A 22,061-nucleotide genomic window follows, 5' to 3' on the forward strand; every position below is an offset into this window, starting at 1 on the left:
CCTACAAATCCATTGGATTCCAACTTGGAGGCGGGTGTGAATAAATTAGATATACCGGAGGGGAGAATTGGGTTGGACAGGAGTTGTTCTAAAAGCAAGGATAAAAAGGATGATGATGTCAAAAGTGAGATACAAGCCCTTGTTAAACTTAATTTAAAGCTCCTAAGCAAAGACAAACAAAAAAATTAGCTGACCCTATTCCCATATGTAATGGGGTAAGAGAGAGGTAGGATAGTAGGTTGCCCCCAACGTCAGGTTGAGAGCAGCTTTCTTGGGAGACCTCCGGTAGTCAGAATTATGAATTGCCTACCGTGGGACTCGATCCCACGACCACAAGGTTAAGAGCCTTGCGCTCTTACCAACTAAGCTGGACGGGCAATTCAAAGACAAACAATTAGGTATAATCACTAACTTCAAACTGTATTATCCAAAGGTTTTTAACACTTTGCCTGAAAGATATTTTATTTTGCTTTGCCCTTACAAAATCATGTTATCATGCCTTGGCCATTTTTTGGTTTAGCAAAATGTATTATGCTTTGTGTCTGCAGGAGTTGATGCGTTCAAATACATTGCTAGGCTTGCCACCCATACAAACTTGGCAGCATGCGGTTTCCAGCACTCAAAATCCCGTGTCCGCTCTTTTCCAAGCCTGGTATGTAGCCATAGCGATGATATTAAACTGCAACATAAGTCTACTTTGATGCCAAATTCTTGCCGAGAGAGTTTTTATGTTTTCGTAAAGAATGTTGTTCGCTCCATTATGGTTGAGAAGGGTCAGGCTAGATCATCATAAGTTCATCACAACCTAGACATATGTTACATGCATATCTAAATGGGATATATTGTTTATCGTCTTACCACAAAAGCCGATTCTGCTCTCATCGGGCTGTTGGCTATTTCTCTGTATAACAAATGTGAGTCGGTATTGGAAGCTAATTTATTGACACTGATTATTTCAAAGAACACTGAGTTGGGAAGCATGTATATGAAGTAGCAAAGTAGAATGGCTTGTTTTATTTCTTCTTCCTTAACAATATATTGCACAAGAAAACTATATATTCCCGGCACCAGAATCTTTTATTCTTCAGATCTTAAAATCTACATCCAACAGGACATTTAACCAACTCAAAATTGACATGATGTCCCAAGCCTCTGTCTCTGTCCAGTCTTTCGAGACCTTCGGTTGGCAAAAGATGGGCGAAGGAGCTCGTTTAACTTTACAATGAAGAGATTCCATTCTTCCTCGTTCAATGACAGCAAACTTCACCGAAGGTCGTCATGGTCGGAAGCTGCTCATTTGCAGTTCTTCTCATCCTAGATGGGTCGCCTGCAGTACAAGTCCTTTCAGATTTTTGACCATGGCAGTGCAAGCCTTTCATACTCGAGTTGCTAATTTGTTCAAGGAAACAGAAAACCTTTAAGCGGTATGAAAGCAGTATTAATTTAGCTCTCGGGTTGGTTCTTTCATATTAATAGATGTTCGCAATTAACTTACATATGATGATTGAGTTGTGATAAAATCATTTGTCATTGTATCGTTGTATTTTATTGTCATGTTAGAATTAATAAGTTTATCCTTCATCACCCTCGTTTATACAATTAGTTTTCCTTTTTGAGTCTTCCTTTTGTATGATCTTAATTACTTTTTTCATTTTGAATCTTTCTTTGTATGATCTTATTTTCATATAAGACGAAGTAAATTTCACACATTTAGTAGTTTTCTACGATTAGTATTTTATCAATCCAATCGTTGAATTTATCAATATAATTATAAATTTCGAATAAATCCAAAGCAAGATATATAGTAGAGCTGTCGTTTATATATAATTTTATAAATTGTTCAACGAGTTAAACCCAAGCACCCATGGAAACGATCTTTTATAATTCTTGCTTGGGAAAAGCATATTTTTAATGCATTGAACCAATTCTATTAATTTACAATACTAAAAAAGCTAAACCTTATGAAACAAAATTGGTCTCTCATTATTATATAATCTCCTCCCAAAACTAAAACACAAGTTCTAAGGGACCACACCAGAAGTATTGAGGCAGCTGAGCCCTACACAAACATGGGGGAACAAAACATCCACTGTATCACCAAAAAATATAAAAGGGGAAACAAGGAAGTTGCAGTGTGCAATCACTCCTACAAATGTTTATGTTTACATTTTCAACCAATAAGTCACACACCTACACACCTAGGGACGGACGTAAAAATTCATGTCTCGGGTACAAACTATACTAGGAACGGATGTAAAAATTTATGTCCAGGGTGCGAACTAAAGAAGCTATATTAGAAAGATTGGGAGTGCGAAATTCAAAAAATTCAGGGACATGAAATTAGATTATAAATAGAAATTTTAAACTATATGAGAATTTAAAATTTCCAAAAGATCATCCATACCCTTTTTCTATCCTTGCACACAACACGTTTAATACATAAGTATCATAGTAAATGGAAAGAGCCAAAACTCCCCCAATAATGCAAAGGGGCATGTTTAAGTTGGCTTGATTGGTTAGGGTGTCACTTTCTAATGTGAGATTTTGACTGTCCTAATACACAAAGACTAAGTCCAACAACATCAGTAATGGACAAACCAGAATTGACAAATGGCCTAAATTCATATGAAAGGGGACCATACTTTTCCCAAACCATAAGTTACTCAACACGAAATGTCGAGTGCCGGCCATTTAATTAACACGATAAGTGTAGTGAAGTTGTTATTCAATGCTCTCAACCATTCCTTGCATTGATGAGGCCATGCTAGAAACAAATACAAATATGTCTCTGTAGGTTGTGACATGATGAATTCTAGAATACAAACTAGATCGTAAAGCAATCTAAAAAAATGCAAGCAAAAGGGTAAGGGATTAACCTTCCAATCAGCCTCGATAATCCCAAATTTATACTTGCATCCCTCGTGTACAACACGTTTTGATCTGATATTAACCTATAATCGCAAGGCAGCTCTTCCATACATGATTCTTATTTGCATTTATTAAAATTTGTGTCCACCGGTTACTTCAGACCCTCTCAGGCTTTCTTCAGATTCTACCGTCTCCAATGATCTACGGAACTGAATCCTAGGAAGAAAAACCTTCATTGTAGTCATACTTGTATAGAGAAACTACCTTTAGGTTTTAAGTATGATGCCCAAGCAGGCTAGAGAAAAGCACTGATAATCATAACGTTTTCCAGACAAAAAGATCATGTGCTACTCAGTTGACTGTGTGAAGGTTGCAAGCATTCTTCTGGGTTTGCATAGAAGTAATCCTCTTCTTTAGGTCTGTCGGGAATCACCAATCTTCGTGTTGGTTGGCCCATGTGACTTGCATGAGATTCTTTCACAGCATTTGAGAACTCATTCCAACTTAGGGATCCACTATTGTACTGATCTATCAGATCAACCAAAAGACTTCTGTCCAATAAAATTGTTTGCTTATACCCCAGAAATCTGAATGAGCATTTTAAAAAAAACAATTGTTACATTCATGCCAAATAGCTTTAACAATGAAAAATGATAAAATCCGCTAGAAAATCGCTTGGCAAGAAACATTATGAAAAGCATTTACGAAATAGAGTAGTTGTAACATTCCTTGGCCCATGTTGCAACCATTGAAATTCGAATTGTTTAGTGGTCAGAACTAGACAAACAATTGTCCTCTTAATGGTAGAGATAAAAATGGGGATGATAGAACGTGGGTAGAGTTCAACTTTCTAAACTATTCATCTCATCTAAAGAAAAAAAGAACCACCGGATTATTTTAATTATACAAGAAATCTTCTGAACATATTAAGTGCAAAATTATCTGTACAACAGTACCTGCGATGGCCTTCAACAACTTTAGCCATGTTTCCATCGTAAGTAGGAAAAAAATATCACTCTCCAATGACGCAAGATAATCTAAGACCGCCATCTGGGACGAATGATTTTGAAAAAACCCAAGGTCTGATGGCTCCAATAGGGTCTCCTTTCTAACCTGTTTTAACAAACAAAAGGCCAATTACTGATACAGGATAAAAGAATTCAAAGATTATTACATTTCATTCCCTGATCTTCAACCTACCAATCTGGGATAACTATTATCAATTTCCAGAGCCCTTAATATGAGGGCAGTTTCCTCAGGCGTCAAAGGGCACAAACCATCTTTCCTTTTCAAGTCAGAATTTATTATTTTTCTTCCACCAGGGATAAGCATATCTGCCAAAATAAGTTTTGGAGACTGGGATTAAACCTAAAGTTTAGGCCTGCTAGTCATTTAATTGTTAAAGATGCATGTAAACCTCACCTTCTTGTCAACTCCTCCACCTCCTCATTGTTGCAACCTTGGGTAAAACCCGAAAATGCCAACATGTCCATTTCATATCTAAGATGAAGTACTATAAAAGGGTCGTTTTGCCTCAGAAGCTTAATAACTCTTTTGCCTAAGTCCTCTATCTGAGTAGTAAATCTCAAAGCACTAAAATTTACACGACATGGCAGCTTCTGAACATCTAAAGGCTGTCCATTGTTGGCAATTCTAGTATCAGTTCTATTCAAATGTACAACTTTATACTTCTGTATCATAGGAAGAATCTGCATGTAATAGAGAACAAACATACTCCTTTAAGAGGACTCTTGGAGGAAGGAAAAGAACTGGGAAAGTGTATTACATTCTTAGAAAAGGGAATAAAGAAACAAGCTACATTAAATTGAAGTCTAAAATGATCTGGGTGCATATAAGACTTTGTAATGACAGTGAATGACCTGGTTACGGTAGTAGGATATATCAGACCAGCTAATTGGTGGCATGGAATACACCATCGCCATTTGGACTCTCCTCTTAAGCCTAGGAGGCAGCTCCTTCAATATACGAACCTCATCTCTCAATAATGTAATAAAATGACGCACATCAAATATATCTTGAAATTCACTGCCATTTCAATATAAAGTATATTTAGAGATATGTAAGAAAAAATAATCCATGTTCACCAGGAATATATTTTAGACCACTTTCCATATTTATGAATGTGAGCAAAGCTTAGTTAGCAAACCTGAGATCAGCCCAGAAGGACGTTTTATCCAGCTCCGGAACTATAAGAGTGACATTCAAATATCTTGCAATGGTAACCATATCACAAATCTGTCAAGCAAACCCCAATATAGAAGAATACGGCATCAGTTTCCACATGGATTATACAACAAACAACTCGTGAACTTCTATAATCTAGAAAGAATTTCAAAGAATATATATAGTGCGATTTGATAGAGCACTCACTGCTGCTCGCATTTGATTGAGACCTCCATTACATGAAACAATTAAGTAACCATTGTTTTTATATATTCCTAATGTCAAAAAAAATCATGTCAATTCGAATCCAAATTCCATAACCAAAAGAATATAAACGCAAAAGAATACCAACGAATCCTAAAACTTTAATTGAAAAACTAGAAACAAAAGATCCTCGAGAAGACGACGGAAAAGATTGAATAAAACTGAGACATACGATACGATGTATGATCACTTGGGAGCATCAAATTTATATAAATCCAATCCGCGTATATCGAATGAAATGCACTCGAGCGAAATTCCCACGAAAATCTTACATTTTTTTATTGCTTTCGTCTCCAGAATTAAGAATTAGAGAAAATTAACCGGTTTCCCTAGTTTCCACTTTCCAAAACTAGATTTTTATTTTTTTGAAAACAAAGAAAGAAATATTAAGAACAGAGAAACTTACTTTTGGGAGGAAGTACACGAGCAGGAACGGAGGGGACTGCGTCTTCAATGACGGAGAAGGATGAATCCTGGTGAGTGAAACAGGAAGGCCAGCCTTTAAGGACGCGCTGTCCCCACATCTCCCCTACGGCCGTTAATTGTACGATGCAAGTCCAATGCAACACCGATGTGGTGGCGCGTATCATCCACAGCTTCATTCTCGAGCTCTTGAGCTTCTCCACTCTCTCCCCTCCGCCACCGCCGCCTTTCATTACTCCCATTCTCGTCCCTGCCTTCCTCCCTTTCCCTTCAACACTGCACATTTCCAGCAATAACCTCAATCTCCACCCTCCTCCACATCTCCCACCCGAAATCGATCAATGTAGGTTGATTCTCAGAAAATCCGCATCCAATTAACCACCTCGAAAGAACCAAACGAATCCGGAAAAAAATCAATCAAAGAGATCCGATTCCTCCCTATCACAAATGAATCAACAACGATCTGAAAAATAAACAAATAGATTTTGGAAACCATCTTTAACCGATGTAATCAGTTTCCCAACGAGGAATTATCAAGCAGTGGCCGTTGAAACCCGTGCCTGCCTTCAAAGGTAAGCTCTATCAACGAGAGAGAATAGAATATTTTTTATATTAAAAACATAAAATAATGCCTTGGCTGCCTAATCATAAACGGTCCGGTCCGATTCGGCTCCCTTCAAATTGTTTAGGTCTACTAAGTTTTTTAAATTTTAAATATAAATTTTTATATAATTTTAAAATATAATATTATTTGGAGTCACTTTCATTTATTTAAACAGAAGATATTTATTTCAATTAATTATTTTATGATGTAATGATAAATTTATTTTAGGTCAAGTCTATATTTATATTAGTTTGGTTGTACTTGAGATGTTTACTTCTAATTATTTATAAATTTGATATTTGATTTATGGTCCTCTAATGTTAATTCTATTACAGTTGGTTTTTTGTTTGAATAAATTGTGTTTTATATCTAAAGAAAACAGCAAACTGCTATAAAAATATAAGAGTATCGGGAGAATGTAATACTCAGTCTAAAAGGCCTCAAACTATTCAAAGATTAGTATCAGCATGTCTTATTCTATTCATCTTCCTATCGTAAAATTTAAATTGAACAGTAACCTTCACCAAATTAAAAATATCATCCTCACTCCATCATATAACTTTACTTTGATTTCATGCAACTAAATTTATACATATTATACGAATATAGTTGCTTAAATCTAAACTCTTTAAATTTTTACCATGATTGAATAAGTTCATGCAATTTATATGCTCTAATAGTTGACACTATCATAGTTATAAGAGTAGTATTTATTAACTTTGGAATAATCAATTAATTTGTAGGGAGATTTATTTAATAAGAAAAGAAACTGAAAAAGATGAAGGTATTTTGGCGAGAACACGGTAAGAACAACTTCAAATCCCTAAATAATCCCCCGACCAACCCTATTTCACTTCTAAATACAATATTTTCCTAATTTTACCAAACAAAATTAAATACAATTATAATATTAAAAATACACGAAAATAACAAGAATACACAAATGTATGCGTCAAAATCTATATGACATGAATTATTAATAACTTTATAAAAATGATTATAAATATAAACTATAAGACAAACATAACCCGGATGCACGATTGACCATGTCTTGACCGCTTTCGTAGACGAGAATGCGCAAAAAGAAACACCAATGGTTTCCTGTGTTATATGAATCACCTGCCAGCCCCTTTATTCTACAGAAAATGTTATAATCAGCAACATCCAGACATCTTCCAGATCTAATGGCAATGATTCACCATATTGAGACCGGTTTCAGATCTTCTGTGATTTGACCTTCTCACCATCCTGCATGATGAGGGTAAGTAGGAGGAGCATGTTGACATGTCAAAATCGGAATTGGTTTACACGAAACTGTAATGCAAGGAAGACAAATATGTACATGCACAAACCATTACAAGCATTCATTTGAAAGATTGCGAAACTCATATCAACAGATAGTGGGAGCTTCAAGCGTATCGACACATCAAAGTTGGAATTAGTTCAAACAAAACAGTAAAGCAAGGAAGCCAAATATGTACTGCACTATACATCCAAGATTACACTCCTAAACCATCAACTGCATAATCATAAATCCTGGTCATATTAATATAAGAAGCCCGAATACCTCTTTTTCCTGTTTACTTTTCACTTTCAAATGGTAAAATGATTCTGTTTAAAGTGAAAACGGGTAAAGCCATAAAACCGAGAAGCTATGAGAATGCAGAAACCACATTACATTGCGTTGGATATTAAGTTACTTATACCGACTAATTTTCACTTTTAGCGAGTCCAATCCACCCAGAGATATGAAACAAAAAGATCAAGTTCATAAGCGGAACTGTGCTTACCAAACTGTCAGACATTTTACCAAAATCATCATCGAAGCCCTCATCTCCATCCTCTGAAGTGCCAAACAGATTATTAGCACATTTTATGAAAAGCAAGCCATGTAAAAACAAAAAGATGAAGTTAGTGTTGCTATTCATTTGCAGCGATTTATAGGTATATCAGCAATCTTGGCAGTAAAAACGGTGACGCAGACTCTAATACAGGAAAACATAATCTATTTCAAGTGAATTAAGACAATTGGCAAACCAACTTAATGTTTCAAGGGGAAAAATGAACAAAGAAAGTACTATTCGTACCAGGGCCTTCGTCATCTTCATCACTGTCACCACCCAAAAGAAATGCATCCAGGTCTTGCTCCGTAAATGTGATTGAAGTTTCATTATGCAGTTTGGATCCCTTTGCCTGTGGTTGAGATGTCATTTCAATGTTTGAAGATTCCTTCACTTTTTTATCCAGGACTTTTTCTGCCGTGTTTCGTTCAACCTCTTCCATATACTGCTTCTCATACCTATATGGAAGCATATGTTAGTAGAGTTTACTGTGACAAAATAATGTTGACTAAAACATAAACAAATGCACATCAACGTAACAAAATCTCAAAAATGTACATTCACATCCAGATGACATGTACAATCACATGTGTTCTGATGAATTTCAAGTCAATTGAAAGAAATCAATAGTACAATTAAATAACTGCATTCCAAAGGCGAAACTATTCTTTGCTGGAATCATAATGTGTAACTTTTTCTTTGGGTTAAAAATTTTCTGAATTTTTAAAATACATCAACTAAAAGAAAATTGCACGGAAGCAATCATAATCTGAACTACCTATATTTTGGGAAAAGTTAATCTTAAACGAACTTGAGACGGAATAGTTTAAATTCAATAAAAGACAAAAGGGAGGCTTAACATGCAAAGACGGATTACTTACGATGCAACATGACTGTTTACCAGTATAAAGTATATCCTCCAGAATTTCCTCTCTCTCATAACACGCGGGCACAACTCGAATCTTAACTTTGATATTTCCTGGAATATAACGTGAAAGCAATAAAAACATATTCTTAAGAAATCCTAGACCTAGTTACTGCAACAATCATTTTATACGAATATGCTCATGCATGTATGATTATGCTTACCAAGCTAACAGTACAAAGTTTAACTTCATAGTTTAAACGAAATACACACACATTAGACTGGTCATTTTGCCCATAAAGGCTTCAGAATAGAAATTCTGTTAAAAATCAATGTAAAAAGAGAGCATCGCATAATGTTTTAATCCCAACAAAGATGGATCACTGAAGAAAATAACAGAAGAAATTTGCATTTTAACTAGATGCAAGAGGATTGAATTTTTTTATTCTTATTCTTGGAAAGTATCTTTCAATATCTCGTGGATTCTTTTCTCAACGATTCTAGAAATTTTGTAACTACCATTTTTCTATTACTAATACTACTTGGAAAATAAGTATGGGGCGTTTTAGAAGTTTTTCTGGTTCCAATGGATCACACATAACTAAATAGAGAACCACGAATGAGTGAAGAAACTTAATGGAAGTGCAATTATATGCAATTTATGCAGTTCTTGAATATAGTATTTTCAATGTTATATGCATATGGTTAATATTTTAATCATTCGGATTATAATTTACGATCTTAAAACCTTAAAATGAATTTACATACTTACAATAGGAATAGGACAACTGGTTTATTCAAAAAGGATTAAAAATGTCTTAGGAATTAAGGATGTCATAAACATGTATTTACCTTAACTGCTGAAAGTACAAGCTTGGCATGTTTTTCTTGCCATTCTGTAAGATCCTGCCTTACATTTGAGACTGTGGGAACATCAGACATTGGGGAATCATCTGCGAATAGAAAATGTTCATGAAATCAACTCAAGGTTATCAGCAGATTAAAGAAAAAGGTCCAATTTTTTTTCTTTTTTCCAATTTCAAAACTCTGTTTGAACTACCTATTCCAAAGATACAACATTGGAATTAAGCCTGAAGATGGTGCCATTGCATATGATATAATGAAAAGTTAAAATTTCTTTCTCAGTTCCTAAATTTTCAGAGGAAGCAATCAGAGAGCATTGACTTTTTAAACTTTCCAATTTCGTTTTCCAGTTTTCCACTACCTACATTTTCTCAGCATTCAAACAAAGCTTAACAAAGCATATTCATTTACCAGGTAAAGGAAAATCTTGAAAGGTGCTCATAGTAATGCCCTTAACAAAATCCCTAAACTCTTCAGTAATCCCAAACCTCTCCAATTCCTTGTCTCTTTCCACCATCCCCTCCGGGTTTTCTGGCGGCGCTACCCCCTCGGCGAGCGACTTCTTGATGATTTCGGCTTGCTTCGCGGCTTCGGCTCTGATTTCTTCGGCCCGTTTGGACGCCTCAGCCGCGATCTCCTTCGAGCGTTTCATAGCCTCCGTTACTACATCTCCGAGCTTCGCGGGGCCTATAGAAAGCTCCGACGAGCGGCGAGCGGCTTCCTTTGTTATCTCCGAGGAGCGTTTCGCTGCTTCCTCAGCGAAGCAGCGAGCCTTGTTCCAGAAATCCATTTCGGCCCAAGACCAATGCTAAATCTCAAATTCTCTTCATTTTTCTCCTTCCATAGAATTTTTGGTTGGGATTGTTAGAAATTCAGAAGGAAGTGCAGAAATTGATATGCCAAGGCCGTGGTTGAGGTATCCACGTTTGCCATGACAATTATTTAGTTCTTAAATTTATAATTTTTGATATTTTTCATACTTATTTTATAAATAAATTAAATTCATAGTTTTTAATTAAATATTGATATATAAAGCTTTGTATATTAAATTTATATGTTTAATTTTTAAAGAATTTTTAGATAGTATAATTTTAAAAAAATAGTTTGAAATTTCGAGATGATACATATATCTATTTATTATGGATTTGATTAAAATTATGCATAATGTCTCTATATTTATTTCATTGTTATACTATAATTATGTGACCTTCAAAAGATCTTTTAGAAAAAAGTGAGAGATAGAGAGAAAAAAAAGAAAGAAATTGCATGGCACATTGCCACATTCATATGGTTATTCCTTTAAATGAAAAAAATAGAAAGAGTTACCTTTAGTTAGGGTATTTAAAAAATAATATTTAATAAAAATTTTAATTTAGAATAATATATTATAAATATAATTATTTAAAATTTATTTTTTTAAATAACATTTTTTAATATTGAAACTATAATATTTTAATATTTAATTGTGATTAAATTATGCACAAAATAAATGATACGGATAGTAATAGAATTATTATTAATTTTTAAAATCTAAAATTTAAGTATCATAAAATATTAAAGATGTAAATATTTAATATTAAATAAATAAAAACTATTTTTAAAATATATATTATCTTATACTAATCTATATTAATTACGAAGTTAAATCACCCATAGATAGCTTAGCATACTACTAGACCACCAAAACCTTGGGGTAAACGCCAATGTCTATCCTTTACTCCTCGTGTTCTTTGGATTGGACCTCATTTATGTCCCAAAACCTAGTTTTTTCAAGAATCTTCTTCAGCCTCTTTAGATTGTTCCTTAAGTCACCAATTTTTAATCATTTTCATTCTCTCAACCCGTTTTGTAAGAATAAGTAAAGTATTAAAAAAACACATTTCCATGGTTTTCAAAACTTCAGTTTCTCTATTTTTTTCTCCTCCACATATTTAATGACATGTAGGGGCTACATCAACCACGTGTAGGAGATAAAGACAAGCTCGTAAGCGGTACCAAAATTACCACTCCATAAATCAATGTCCATGGAACATCTAAAGATGTTTGCTTTTCCTGCCTTATCCTTTGTTTGTTTAATTTGACTTCCCCTTAATGAATGTCCTCGTGTCCCTATCTATGTCTGAAAATCCAAAAGTTTAACCAAATCAATAAAAAAGCTCCGGGTTTTAATCTTTTATCCTTTTCTTTTAACCAAAACCAACACTTTCACTTTCCTTTTTTAATATGTTTGAGTTGCCTACTTCAGCAGTCCAGCAATTGTCCCAGGTAACATGCAAAAAAGTTCAGACTCTTCGGCCATAGTTACTTGCTTACCAGGTTCACTTCTTCACTTTTAATTTACTGAATTTGCTGTAAACTATGGTAGTCGTTATGATTCTTTACATCATTTTAGGGTCAATAATGGTTGTTTGAGATGATATTTGATTTGAGTTTTGCTTGTTTCCTGCAAATTTTGGTTCTAACCTGTGTGCTGATTTTGAGGTTTAATTTTGTGCTGATAGGTTTTGGTGTAAAATGTTGGTTTTAAGCATGAATTCCAAAAGACAAAGGCGGCCTAATGTTAGGTTGGGAGAGATAGGAGATGCATCTGCTGCTGTTGCATGTGGGTTTTCTCAGAACACTAGGGAAAATTTGGTTAAAAAAAGATGGAAACCTGATTTTCCCAACTCTCATGAACATATATTTGATACTACGGTTGAGTTTTCTAAAGAGAAGTCTTCAGATTTCTTGAATTCCTACCCCGGGATTTCGCCGCGTATATCGTCCGATTTGCAGCAGAACAGAGAAAATAAGAATCCCAATTCGTCAAAATTGGGTTTTGATTTGGTTACCGCTGATGAAATCGACATGATGAAGGCTACTGTAAGTTTTGGCACCGTAACCAGGAAGAGTAGGGTCATGAAGCGGAGAGGGTGGAGCCAGGAAGGCAATAATTCCGTGTTTCTTCGCCGGGCTTGGACTCAGAGTTCTAAAGTTAACCCTGAATTTAGTAGTGAGGATCAGAAGGATTATGGTGAGGAGAAACAATTTATGGGAATCGAATCAAATGCTTGTGTGGATCATTACCTGGTTAATGATTTTCAGGACATATCGGATCATGATGCACAGGCTACCAGCAAAGATGCTTGTGAATACAATGGCGATGAACCCGGTTATGATAGTTGGCAACAAGGAAATGCTGACGATTGTTGGAAGGATGCTTGTTGTCAAGGAGATAATGTGCTTCTTAGATCTAGTGACGAATGGGACAGAACAGGACACAAGTGTAACGATGTAACTAGTGTCAAAAGATGGTTGGAGGACCTGGGTTTTGGTAGGTATGCCGGTATTTTCGAGATGCACGAGGTTGATGAGGAAGCCTTACCTATTCTTACTCTAGATGATCTCAAGGAGATGGGTGTATTTGCCGTCGGACATCGACGGAAATTGTACACTGCAATACAACAACTAAGAGGAAGCGATGTTTCTTCCTAAAAACTCTGAATAAATTGTAGATAGCCCTTTTCTCTTTAGTACTTCACCTCTTTCCTGCAGGAAAAAAAAGTGTCAAGACATGTATGTAACCTCTCAAAGTTTCTGACATGGTTTTTTCCTGGCTGTCAATGAAATAAGCCGTACTGGGTCATACTTTTGTATGTCTTGTGCGTTTCTTGTCACTGGCAAATATTAACTATGTATGTACATTATGTGAACTTAACGGTTGCTTTTGTTTCTGTTAAGTAACGACAATTTTGGGTCTAAATTAGAATGCAAGTTACATGAAAATCTTAATGGCAATGCTTTACTCTTTCATAAGTGAGAGCTTTATTGATAGCCTTCTTTTCTATAGTTAACGGTGCATGTAGTTTGTGTACGAATGGTAACTTGCTTCTTATTTAGGCATATAATTCAGTTCAATAATTGTGCTTATGTTGCCGCCTTCCTCATTTAAAAGTCTCGGGATGATTCTGCATAGCTTACATATAGTTCAGTGACGACCGGAGAGGTATGAAACTGGTTCTATTTGGCATCAATTCATGCAAAGCTTAGGCACGAAGTCTATGTTTAATGCTAGCCACATTTCCATGACCTTTACTTCAAAACTGTATCTCTGTGTTTTTGCCGCTTGACCTTCTTTAGAGTATGCTTATGAATTGTCTTAATTGCTAATTATTTAGAGCTTTGAGCATTTAGCATCTGTAGTTTAATTTTATATGGATAGGTTTCAATGCTGTTGTTTTAGCTCTTTTCTGTACTATATTGTGCTTGATCTTGGAAGAAGGATGCGTGTTTATAGCCTGGAAAGGTGTATGCGGAACATTTACATGTTGGTTCCATGGTTCCTTTCCTCTGATCGTACCGCATTGTTTCCTCCTCAGGTAATGTGTTCCTTTACCATTCTATTGGTCCTTATTCTTTTCCTCTTTCCATGTGGTCAAGTAGAGCCAATATGGAGAAATGCTATGCTTTCATTAGGTATTGCCCTATGTTCCAACTCTTCATTCTTTTACGTCCTCCGAACCCGTATTCGACCCATGTTCAGAAATGGGTACAAGAGTATGACCTCCAACGACTTTCAATACGTATGAAAGAGCTTAGAAAATTTGAACGTACTCATATGTATCGATACATACCGATACCTGACATGAGTACAAGTAACATAGGTATTGCCAATTCATTGCTTTACTTGTCCTTTTCTTTATATGTCCCTAACCCCATTTTGCTTCTTAGACTCTATTTTACATTGTTTCTCTCTTAATGTTTGATCTTAGTTTCGTCTTCGTCCCGTCTGAACCATTATTATTACATTCATGATGTAATAATAAGTACTAATAAAGTTAATTGAAAGCTTTGAATTAAAAGAAAATGAGAGGTTGATGTGACCAAGTACCGGAAGAGCACTCTTTAACCCCCACACTACCCCATGTGCATGTGATCGTGTTTTCTCTTATATCAACCAATTGGACCTTTCAAACTTGATTTTGATTGGATTTTGTCTCAAAAAATTTGAAGTTATTGAATTTATGAAACGGTCTTAGTCTTTGAGGTCTTGGGTTGTAACGAACGTTGATTAGGGTATCGTTCCAAAAGAGTGTACGGATGATGCTGAAATGTTAAACAGACGTTTTCTTAGCATTATATAAAAGAAGATAAAAGATTACTGAGTATGGGCTGGGTTTGATTGATGGGAAATTAGGGTTCGTCCCCACAGATCGTATTTATTGTACTGATTTCAAGAAGAATAAATCCGAGTAATATTTACACATCTTAAATTTAAATATATTTTTAATTAAAATGTGTATATAATATCTTCTGGGCTACACAAAATTAACATACGTTAAAAAATAATTTTTTATTTTTTTCTTAGAATAATTTAAGATAATTATAAAATAATATTTATAATTTTTTTAACTCTCGACAGTACATACATGTATTTCTAATGCAACTCTTCGTACTAAGAATCTCATTTCTTAAAATTCCTGAAGTACAAAAGTATCGCATATACTCATCATACGTACTCTATCTACAATTCCCATCCCGTTCTCGCAAGCCCAGTTTAGTAGTTCCCCAATTACACAAACCGCACAGTTCGTGCAACTTAATTTTGGCTTAAATATGCATTTGATATCAGAATTGATCATCTTTTAAAATTGGCATTTAAATAATTTTTTTAAAATTGATATTCACATTTTAATTTAATTTATTGTTTTTTGTTTTTATTAATGATATCAGCTTTAATAAATAATATAAAATTAATTTTATCATATGTTTCTTTAGGACTTTAAAATTTATAAACAAATATCAAAACTTTTTAAAAATTGAATATAATTTCTACATAAAATCAAATTAAAAATCTCAAGTTCCACCAACAACCGATCGGTCTAGTAGAATGAAGCATTAGATATCTTAAAATAAGGTAAAAGATTCAGATTTAATGTTTACGAATGAAATTAATTGAGTTGAAAAAATAATCCCGTATTAAGTCACTATAATATCCAATCTAAATTAATTTATTAACGATCAAAAACAAAAAAAAACAAATCTCAAATCCCATGCATTAATACCGAAGAACTTAAATTTTCATTCTTTATGAACCTTAAAATTTTAAAATATAATTTAAAGTTATAGAAAATTAGTGTAATAAAATAAAATGATTAAGGATGTTGCATCAATTGAAAAGCTTGTAGGATGAGTACACGTGTAAATATAAGTGGTTTTAACAAAACTTTAGTGAACAAATAAAATATAATACAAGTAGAGCGAAATATTGTGATTTTAAAAATTATGGAAGTAAAATGAAAAATATATTACAAATAAATAAATAAGTTTTTAAGAGAAATTTGGTACTTGGAATATAATTTCGTTATTACTAAAGGATATGCGAAGCGACATTTGCTGGACAACCTTCATTTCTTTTCTCAAAACAAACACACGCGCTCTTCATTCCACTGAGAATCTTTGTGTTCGTATTATTTCACGGATTTGTCTCTGATTTTCCAATAAATTTTACTTTGATTTTGTTATATTCTGCTTTGAAAAAAAGTTGGAGCGAAAATTGGTGCCAGTAATGCAAGACATCAACTCGATCGAAGGTGGCTGCATATTCAGCGGCGGTGGAGGAGGAGATAGAAGGCTACGACAGCACCACCACCAAGCCCTCAAGTGTCCACGTTGCGACTCTCAACACAAAATTCTGTTACTACAACAACTACAACCTCTCTCAGCCACGTCATTTCTGCAAGGGCTGCCGTCGTTACTGGACTAAAGGTGGCGTCCTCCGTAACGTCCCCGTGGGTGGTGGTTGCCGCAAAGCCAAGCGCACAAAAAACAAAGCTTCATCAGACGCCACCGCGGCTGCCGCCTCTGCTATGCCGCACCCGGGGCAACAACAACACCGCGATCAAGCTAAAGCGAATCTCATTCTAGCAGCGAGAGTTCGAGTCTCACTGTAACAAATTCTAACGTTGCGGTGACTAAAAACAACGGCAGCAGTTATTATGCCGGTGGCGCAGCGGAGGCGGTGTCGGCTGTAACCTCTCGTGCGAACTTTGTAAGCGTGAGCGAGCCGAAGTTTCATCGAAACCCTCATAATTTGGGGTTCGAGCCAGGATTGCTGGAACAAGGATCGGACCGTGGGATATTTTCAGGAATTGGGAGTTTCACGAGCTTGATTACATCATCAAACAATGAAATGATGTCGTTTAGTATCCACAAGGCATTAAATGATGGACAGTGGCCGCAACAGCTGAAGGAGGAGCAAAATATGATGAGTATGTGCGAGGAGGAAATCACCGGAGGATGCTTGATCAGACGGTGCAGGTTGAGCTATCAAATATGGCTAGTAGATCGGATAATGGGTTTGGAGCGTTGGACTGGCAAGGGGATGGAGATCAAGGGTTGTTTGATCTTCCTAACGATGTTGATAAGACATATTGGAGTCAAGCTCAGTGGACTGATCAAGATCATCCAGCCCTCTTTCTCCCGTAAATTATCTCTTATCCTTCTTCTTTCTTTATTAAATTATTTATTTTAACTACAAATTTGAAAGAGTTAAAAAGAATCAAAGAGAGCCTCAAGGGTTAAGGCAGGATTTAACCTTTTTCGTTGTCAATTGTGATAATATACAGTCAAAGTGTGTAATTTATATAGTTGTATGGGTTTATGAATGTAACTGTTTCTTATTTTGTAAATTTTAAATATTTTCTTCCATTTTTATAGTACTGAAGTTTTATTTTGGTGATTTTTCGAACGAGTTTGATTATTTCTTGTGTTTTCGTCTGCTTAACTTTCATGATAGTTCTCTGTCTCTCTTTTATTTGTGTTTGATATATATCTTGACTTTGAAGAAGAATCGTTATATGATGGTTTGAAATGAGATCTAGACCTAAATTTTAATAAGATGACCTGAATTTGAGAGATAAAAATGACAGAATAGAATATTGATTGAGTCGTTGAATAGGTTAAAGGTGAGGGATAAAGTCTATCGATTGATCAATTAGGATTACCATGAAATTTGGTTGCCAATTCACTGTCGTACATTTGTTTGGTCACTGAAGATGACAAAACATGTTAAAGTATTGTGTTAGTGAGACTGACGTAGTTGTTTGTACCCGAATCATTTAAAGAGAATAACATTTTATTTATTATTGAAATCATTTAATGAATTCGTTTTTTATTGTTAATTTATTATAGCTTTTGTGCATGGTACTAGGTTACTTATTATCATCATCAGCCTCATCACTAATCTCATTTTAATTAATTAAGTATATTTAGTTTATTTAATATGAGAGTCAAAAGGGCAACTCTTTTGGCTTGATTTGATGGAGAGGAAGGGATAGGAAACTGTTGACGGCGTACGAATACTCCTATAGTCCTTACATTATGAAAGATAGAAGTTGTTTTGGTAGGTCCTGGGAGAGTTCGTGACTTGTCCCATGCGTGATCATGACTCCACCATTGGCTGTGATGAGACACCGGAAACGGCCTTAATGCGTAAGACCGAGTGGTAGGTTGACCATTTCTTGGCCGGGTCGGTTTGTCCTTCCCTCTCATTGGTACGGTTATTAGAAATTTGAGTAGTTTTGTTATTCAATACGTTCATGATGAGGGTGGTTATTGGGTGAAGTGTTGATGGATGGGGTCAGGGCATGTGGAGAAGTGGTCTCAAGTCTCACTCCACTCACCACCATAACCAGTTTTGGGTTCTCAACTGTGATGAATTATCCCGCACACCACTTTGCATGCCCTTTGAGTTTTTAGTAAAGTTTATTATGGGAAAGTGAACTTCCCATGTCACATTGTATCTTAATTATAATTCAATGTATCGTCGATGATTGATGATGGAATGGATTTGAGTGGTTTCTTTGCATCATTTGTGTGCATTAAATGTGTGGTTTTGAACCATTGGACTTTAGGGTAAGGTGTGCAAGTAGTGGGGGTTAAATTAGGTGAGGGTTTCTGGTGTGGTCCCAAATTGACATCTTTGCAAGACTTGGGGGTTGAGTTTTGCTCAAGGAAGGGGATTGCCTTTGGTACAGAGTCTAAACACAGGGGGGCATTATCATTCATCAACTTGGCTAGGAGTGAGGCTGGACCACCACTGGTCCTTGACCTGCTCCTCTGCTGTCCTTGTAGTTTGGCTAAATGTTGCTGCTCATGGGGTCCTGTGGTCGGTCAAATTTAAAGCTGAAAACACCTATGCTTAATCCATACTAGATCACTCTATCGGTTTAGGCATGCATGACAAGTTAGTCATGTGAGCGGCCATTGCCAATCTTCCATTTTTGTTTTAACCACATTGCCCCAACCAGCAGGATATGGACTTCCTCCAGGAGCAGCAAAAGTCTACTGTCAAGCTGGGATGGACTTAGAGGGAGACGGTTGAGGCAATTGCTCTTTAAAATTTTTAAAATATATATTTTTATATTTTTTATTGATAATTTATTTTTATATCTAGAATTTATAAATTCATAATCTCCTAAAATTTTAGAAGTTTATTTCCTCAAGCATAAAATCTTACATTCGTCTATGTTGCCAAGTGATAAAAAGGCATCATTTTTTCTATTTTTGTTCTAGTTTCGACCTAACTCGACTCTAGAATAATCAGAATCCGAAGTCTATCTCTTTGAAATCATTGATTTTCACAAGGTCAAAGAGCAACAGAGATGGCTGGGCGCTGGTCATGGACATTGCTTGATAGCCTAATGAGGATCATTTAAAGATTTATTGACAATGGACCATGTTGTGATATACACTATATTTAAATTTTATAAAAGTCAATATACGAAACATTGTTCAAAGTTAATCAAGTCAAATTTAATGAAAAAATTAATTAACGAGTAGATCAGTTTATTTATCGTTCAAAATTTATTTATTTATATGAAATTAAATCAGTTTAAGTTTAAAAAAAATCTAATGAGTTGAATAAAATATATTTGTTTGAGCTAAATTAAATAAATCAATGGACTTTTGTTGGTAATATGAATAAACTTTAAGCCAAAATACAAAATAAGAAAAATATATATATATATATATATATATAAACTTCTTTCAAAGATAAATAGCAAAATTTAATATGGTAAATTAGATTTGATAATTTAATTGTTTAATGTTTAAGCCTAATAAAACTTTAATTAACTCAAAATTTAATTATTATATTACTTAATTTGTTTGAAAATATTTTACAAGAATTATATATATTTTTTATAAATTTATGGAACTTTCTATATTATATATATAAATTTATAGGGAAAATATAGAATTTTGTTTTTGGAAAATCTAAACGTTATTTTTAATTGCGAAATCATCCTTTCGGATTGCCATCCGTAAATGAGAAGGCAATGGGTACAAAGGTCTGGTAGTGAAGAGCCAGCGTTGATTTGCTTATCAAAGGCGACAAAAATGACCACATCTTAGCTGGACATGTGAGAAGAAAGCATGGTTATGACATGAAAATGAAAGGAAGCAGCTCTGGAATATGTAATGCCGTAAGCAGCAAGAGACTTCCAGCCTTAGCTATGAAGGTCTCTGTCCGTCGTAGTCAAGCAAGACAGCCGGTTTCATTAACCACCTATGGACTCAAAAGCACCATTGATGAAAACCTGATTACCTAGTACATGTGTCCATGATACGTATTCGGACATGAGTATTACAGAGTATGATTCTCCTACTATCTACATATCCGTCACTCGGCTGAAACCAGGTCATCAATCCCTTGACAAAAATCAAGGACATTACTGATTCTCATGTAAAACTTGTCATATTGCAATTATGGAACAACAGATGATTTGTATAAAATTGAACTTTTGTGTGTCATTGACGGTATAAAGAGACAAAAGACAATCTTTTTCTTGTTTGTTGGAAGGTAAAAGAACACATTGTATGACAATTGAAAAGCATCATTGATAGATTTATAATTTAGTATCACACCATTGTTGAAAAGCATGTTTTCCGAATCCTGCATAGTATACACATGAAAATCGAATCAAATAAGAGGAATTACAGTTACTGTTTGTGCAAAAGGCAAGGGGAGGTTCACATACAGCAGAGAAAACAGGTTCTCCAACTCTGGTGCTTCCTTGGCCGTCTCGGGTCAGCTTCTGCCATTCTTACTGGACTGCCACTCCATTCAGATGGCAATCTGTTCCATAAAACCAAACAATGATCTGTTGATGTTTTTTTTTTTCAGGATAACTGAGAAAAGCACAATAAGAATTCATGGAGAGGGAACAAGTTACATGGGGAAAGCAAACGAATGAGCTGGTAGTGCTACTACTTGATCGCAGAGAAACACTGCCTGAACATGGTATTGGTCCTGAAAGAGGACTTTTTGCAAACGGATCACAATCGCCATGAGTAATTTCGTTGGCGATGCTTTGTCCAGAATTTGTTAGGCTTCTTGACATCCTATCCTCGGTCCTTGATAAGCCCTCATTTTATGAGGCTGTTGACATCTTGAACCTTGCATAAATCCTCAAGGCTACTCGTGGGATTTAAAGATGGATCAGAAAGGTGAAAGTGTTTCTACTCTCGGCTTCCACTCCTCGGTCGTCAGTTGTTTTAGTCACAGATGGTTCCATTGGCTTCAATGTAACTGAGTCTCCTATTTGGAACTGCATATGCGTTCAATGAATCAATCCTGAATTTTTTATGTGAGGAACACTTCAAAAGAATGATTGAAATATCAATCATGGGAGCATGTAGCTTCTTACCTCTTTCACGTGCCGCGTCCCGGATGCCATATTTATGATGGACTTATCATGCAAGTGATCATCTCTTTCATCGGAATCTTCTTCGCGATCCTTCAATAAGTCCTCGAGAGCATGTCTTTTCCTTACATATTTCTGAAAATCCTGTTCAATCATTGGAAAGAGAGGACATTATCCCTAGAGATTTTCCAGGTTTTTCACTATACTTCAATCGACTCCATGAAGGAACTCCCCTGTCAATGAAGATATCCTTGATTGACTGATAATCACTCTCTTGAATAAAACAACCAGCTCCGGCGCATCAGCTGCAGGAAAGGTCTCACTCGTATCATGAACTAAGTTTACTTCCTTTGTTCCTGCTTCACTAGGACTTGAAGCAGTATCGATGCCCCTCGTATCGGATTCTTCCAAGCCATGAACTGTTAACTCCATGGTTCTCTGCTCCCCATCCCCCTTTGGCT

The 22,061-nt window shown here is 35.4% G+C and overlaps 2 protein-coding genes, 3 long non-coding RNA genes and 2 pseudogenes across 7 annotated transcripts; 4 read left to right on the forward strand and 3 right to left on the reverse strand.

Moving 5' to 3' along the window:
• The first annotated feature begins 286 nt into the window (after positions 1–286).
• LOC120148107 lies at positions 287–1,018 on the forward strand. The gene is made up of 2 exons (XR_005518342.1): positions 287–398; positions 549–1,018. It is a non-coding gene; the product is annotated as an uncharacterized LOC120148107 (long non-coding RNA).
• Positions 1,019–2,708: 1,690 nt separating this feature from the next.
• Positions 2,709–6,196, reverse strand: LOC120148096 (annotated as a pseudogene).
• On the forward strand, positions 5,409–15,043 carry LOC120148097. Its single transcript, XR_005518341.1, has 3 exons — positions 5,409–5,540; positions 6,610–6,611; positions 15,027–15,043. It is a non-coding gene; the product is annotated as an uncharacterized LOC120148097 (long non-coding RNA).
• LOC120148095 lies at positions 7,303–10,839 on the reverse strand. 3 transcript variants are annotated; one of them, XM_039161286.1, is made up of 7 exons: positions 10,668–10,839; positions 10,325–10,634; positions 9,902–10,002; positions 9,066–9,163; positions 8,431–8,642; positions 8,134–8,186; positions 7,303–7,591 (listed from the first exon to the last, which is right to left on the reverse strand). In XM_039161286.1, the coding sequence occupies exons 1-7, from the start codon at positions 10,701–10,703 to the stop codon at positions 7,559–7,561; spliced, it is 843 nt and encodes a 280-aa protein (XP_039017217.1). In that variant the 5' UTR covers positions 10,704–10,839; the 3' UTR covers positions 7,303–7,558. The 3 variants fall into 3 exon arrangements, with proteins under 3 accessions (XP_039017217.1, XP_039017215.1, XP_039017216.1); XM_039161284.1 differs by having other exon boundaries at positions 7,310–7,591; positions 10,325–10,838; XM_039161285.1 differs by having other exon boundaries at positions 7,310–7,607; positions 8,131–8,186; positions 10,325–10,838.
• LOC120148094 lies at positions 12,140–13,686 on the forward strand. The gene is made up of 2 exons (XM_039161283.1): positions 12,140–12,229; positions 12,415–13,686. Exon 2 carries the CDS (start codon positions 12,428–12,430, stop codon positions 13,385–13,387), a length of 960 nt encoding a protein of 319 aa, XP_039017214.1. The 5' UTR covers positions 12,140–12,229; positions 12,415–12,427; the 3' UTR covers positions 13,388–13,686.
• Positions 15,044–16,301: 1,258 nt separating the features above from the next.
• Positions 16,302–17,401, forward strand: LOC120148092 (annotated as a pseudogene).
• Positions 17,402–20,553: 3,152 nt separating this feature from the next.
• Positions 20,554–21,317, reverse strand: LOC120148093. The gene is made up of 3 exons (XR_005518340.1): positions 21,130–21,317; positions 20,935–21,032; positions 20,554–20,849 (listed from the first exon to the last, which is right to left on the reverse strand). It is a non-coding gene; the product is annotated as an uncharacterized LOC120148093 (long non-coding RNA).
• Positions 21,318–22,061: the final 744 nt, after the last annotated feature.

This window comes from Hibiscus syriacus, unplaced genomic scaffold (assembly GCF_006381635.1).
Source record: "Hibiscus syriacus cultivar Baekdansim isolate YM2019G1 unplaced genomic scaffold, ASM638163v2 tig00110948_pilon, whole genome shotgun sequence".
Lineage (NCBI taxonomy): Eukaryota > Viridiplantae > Streptophyta > Magnoliopsida > Malvales > Malvaceae > Hibiscus > Hibiscus syriacus.

Excerpts from the sequence above, each read along its gene's own strand:
- LOC120148095 (XM_039161284.1), bottom strand. The coding sequence starts at position 10,703 with ATGGATTTCTGGAACAAGGCTCGCTGCTTCGCTGAGGAAGCAGCGAAA. Across the intron at positions 8,643-9,065 it reads GTAAACAGTCATGTTGCATC|GTATGAGAAGCAGTATATGG; the intron begins GTAAGTAATCCG and ends GCTTCCATATAG. Across the intron at positions 8,187-8,430 it reads TGAAGATGACGAAGGCCCTG|AGGATGGAGATGAGGGCTTC; the intron begins GTACGAATAGTA and ends TTGGCACTTCAG.
- LOC120148094 (XM_039161283.1), top strand. The coding sequence starts at position 12,428 with ATGTTGGTTTTAAGCATGAATTCCAAAAGACAAAGGCGGCCTAATGTT.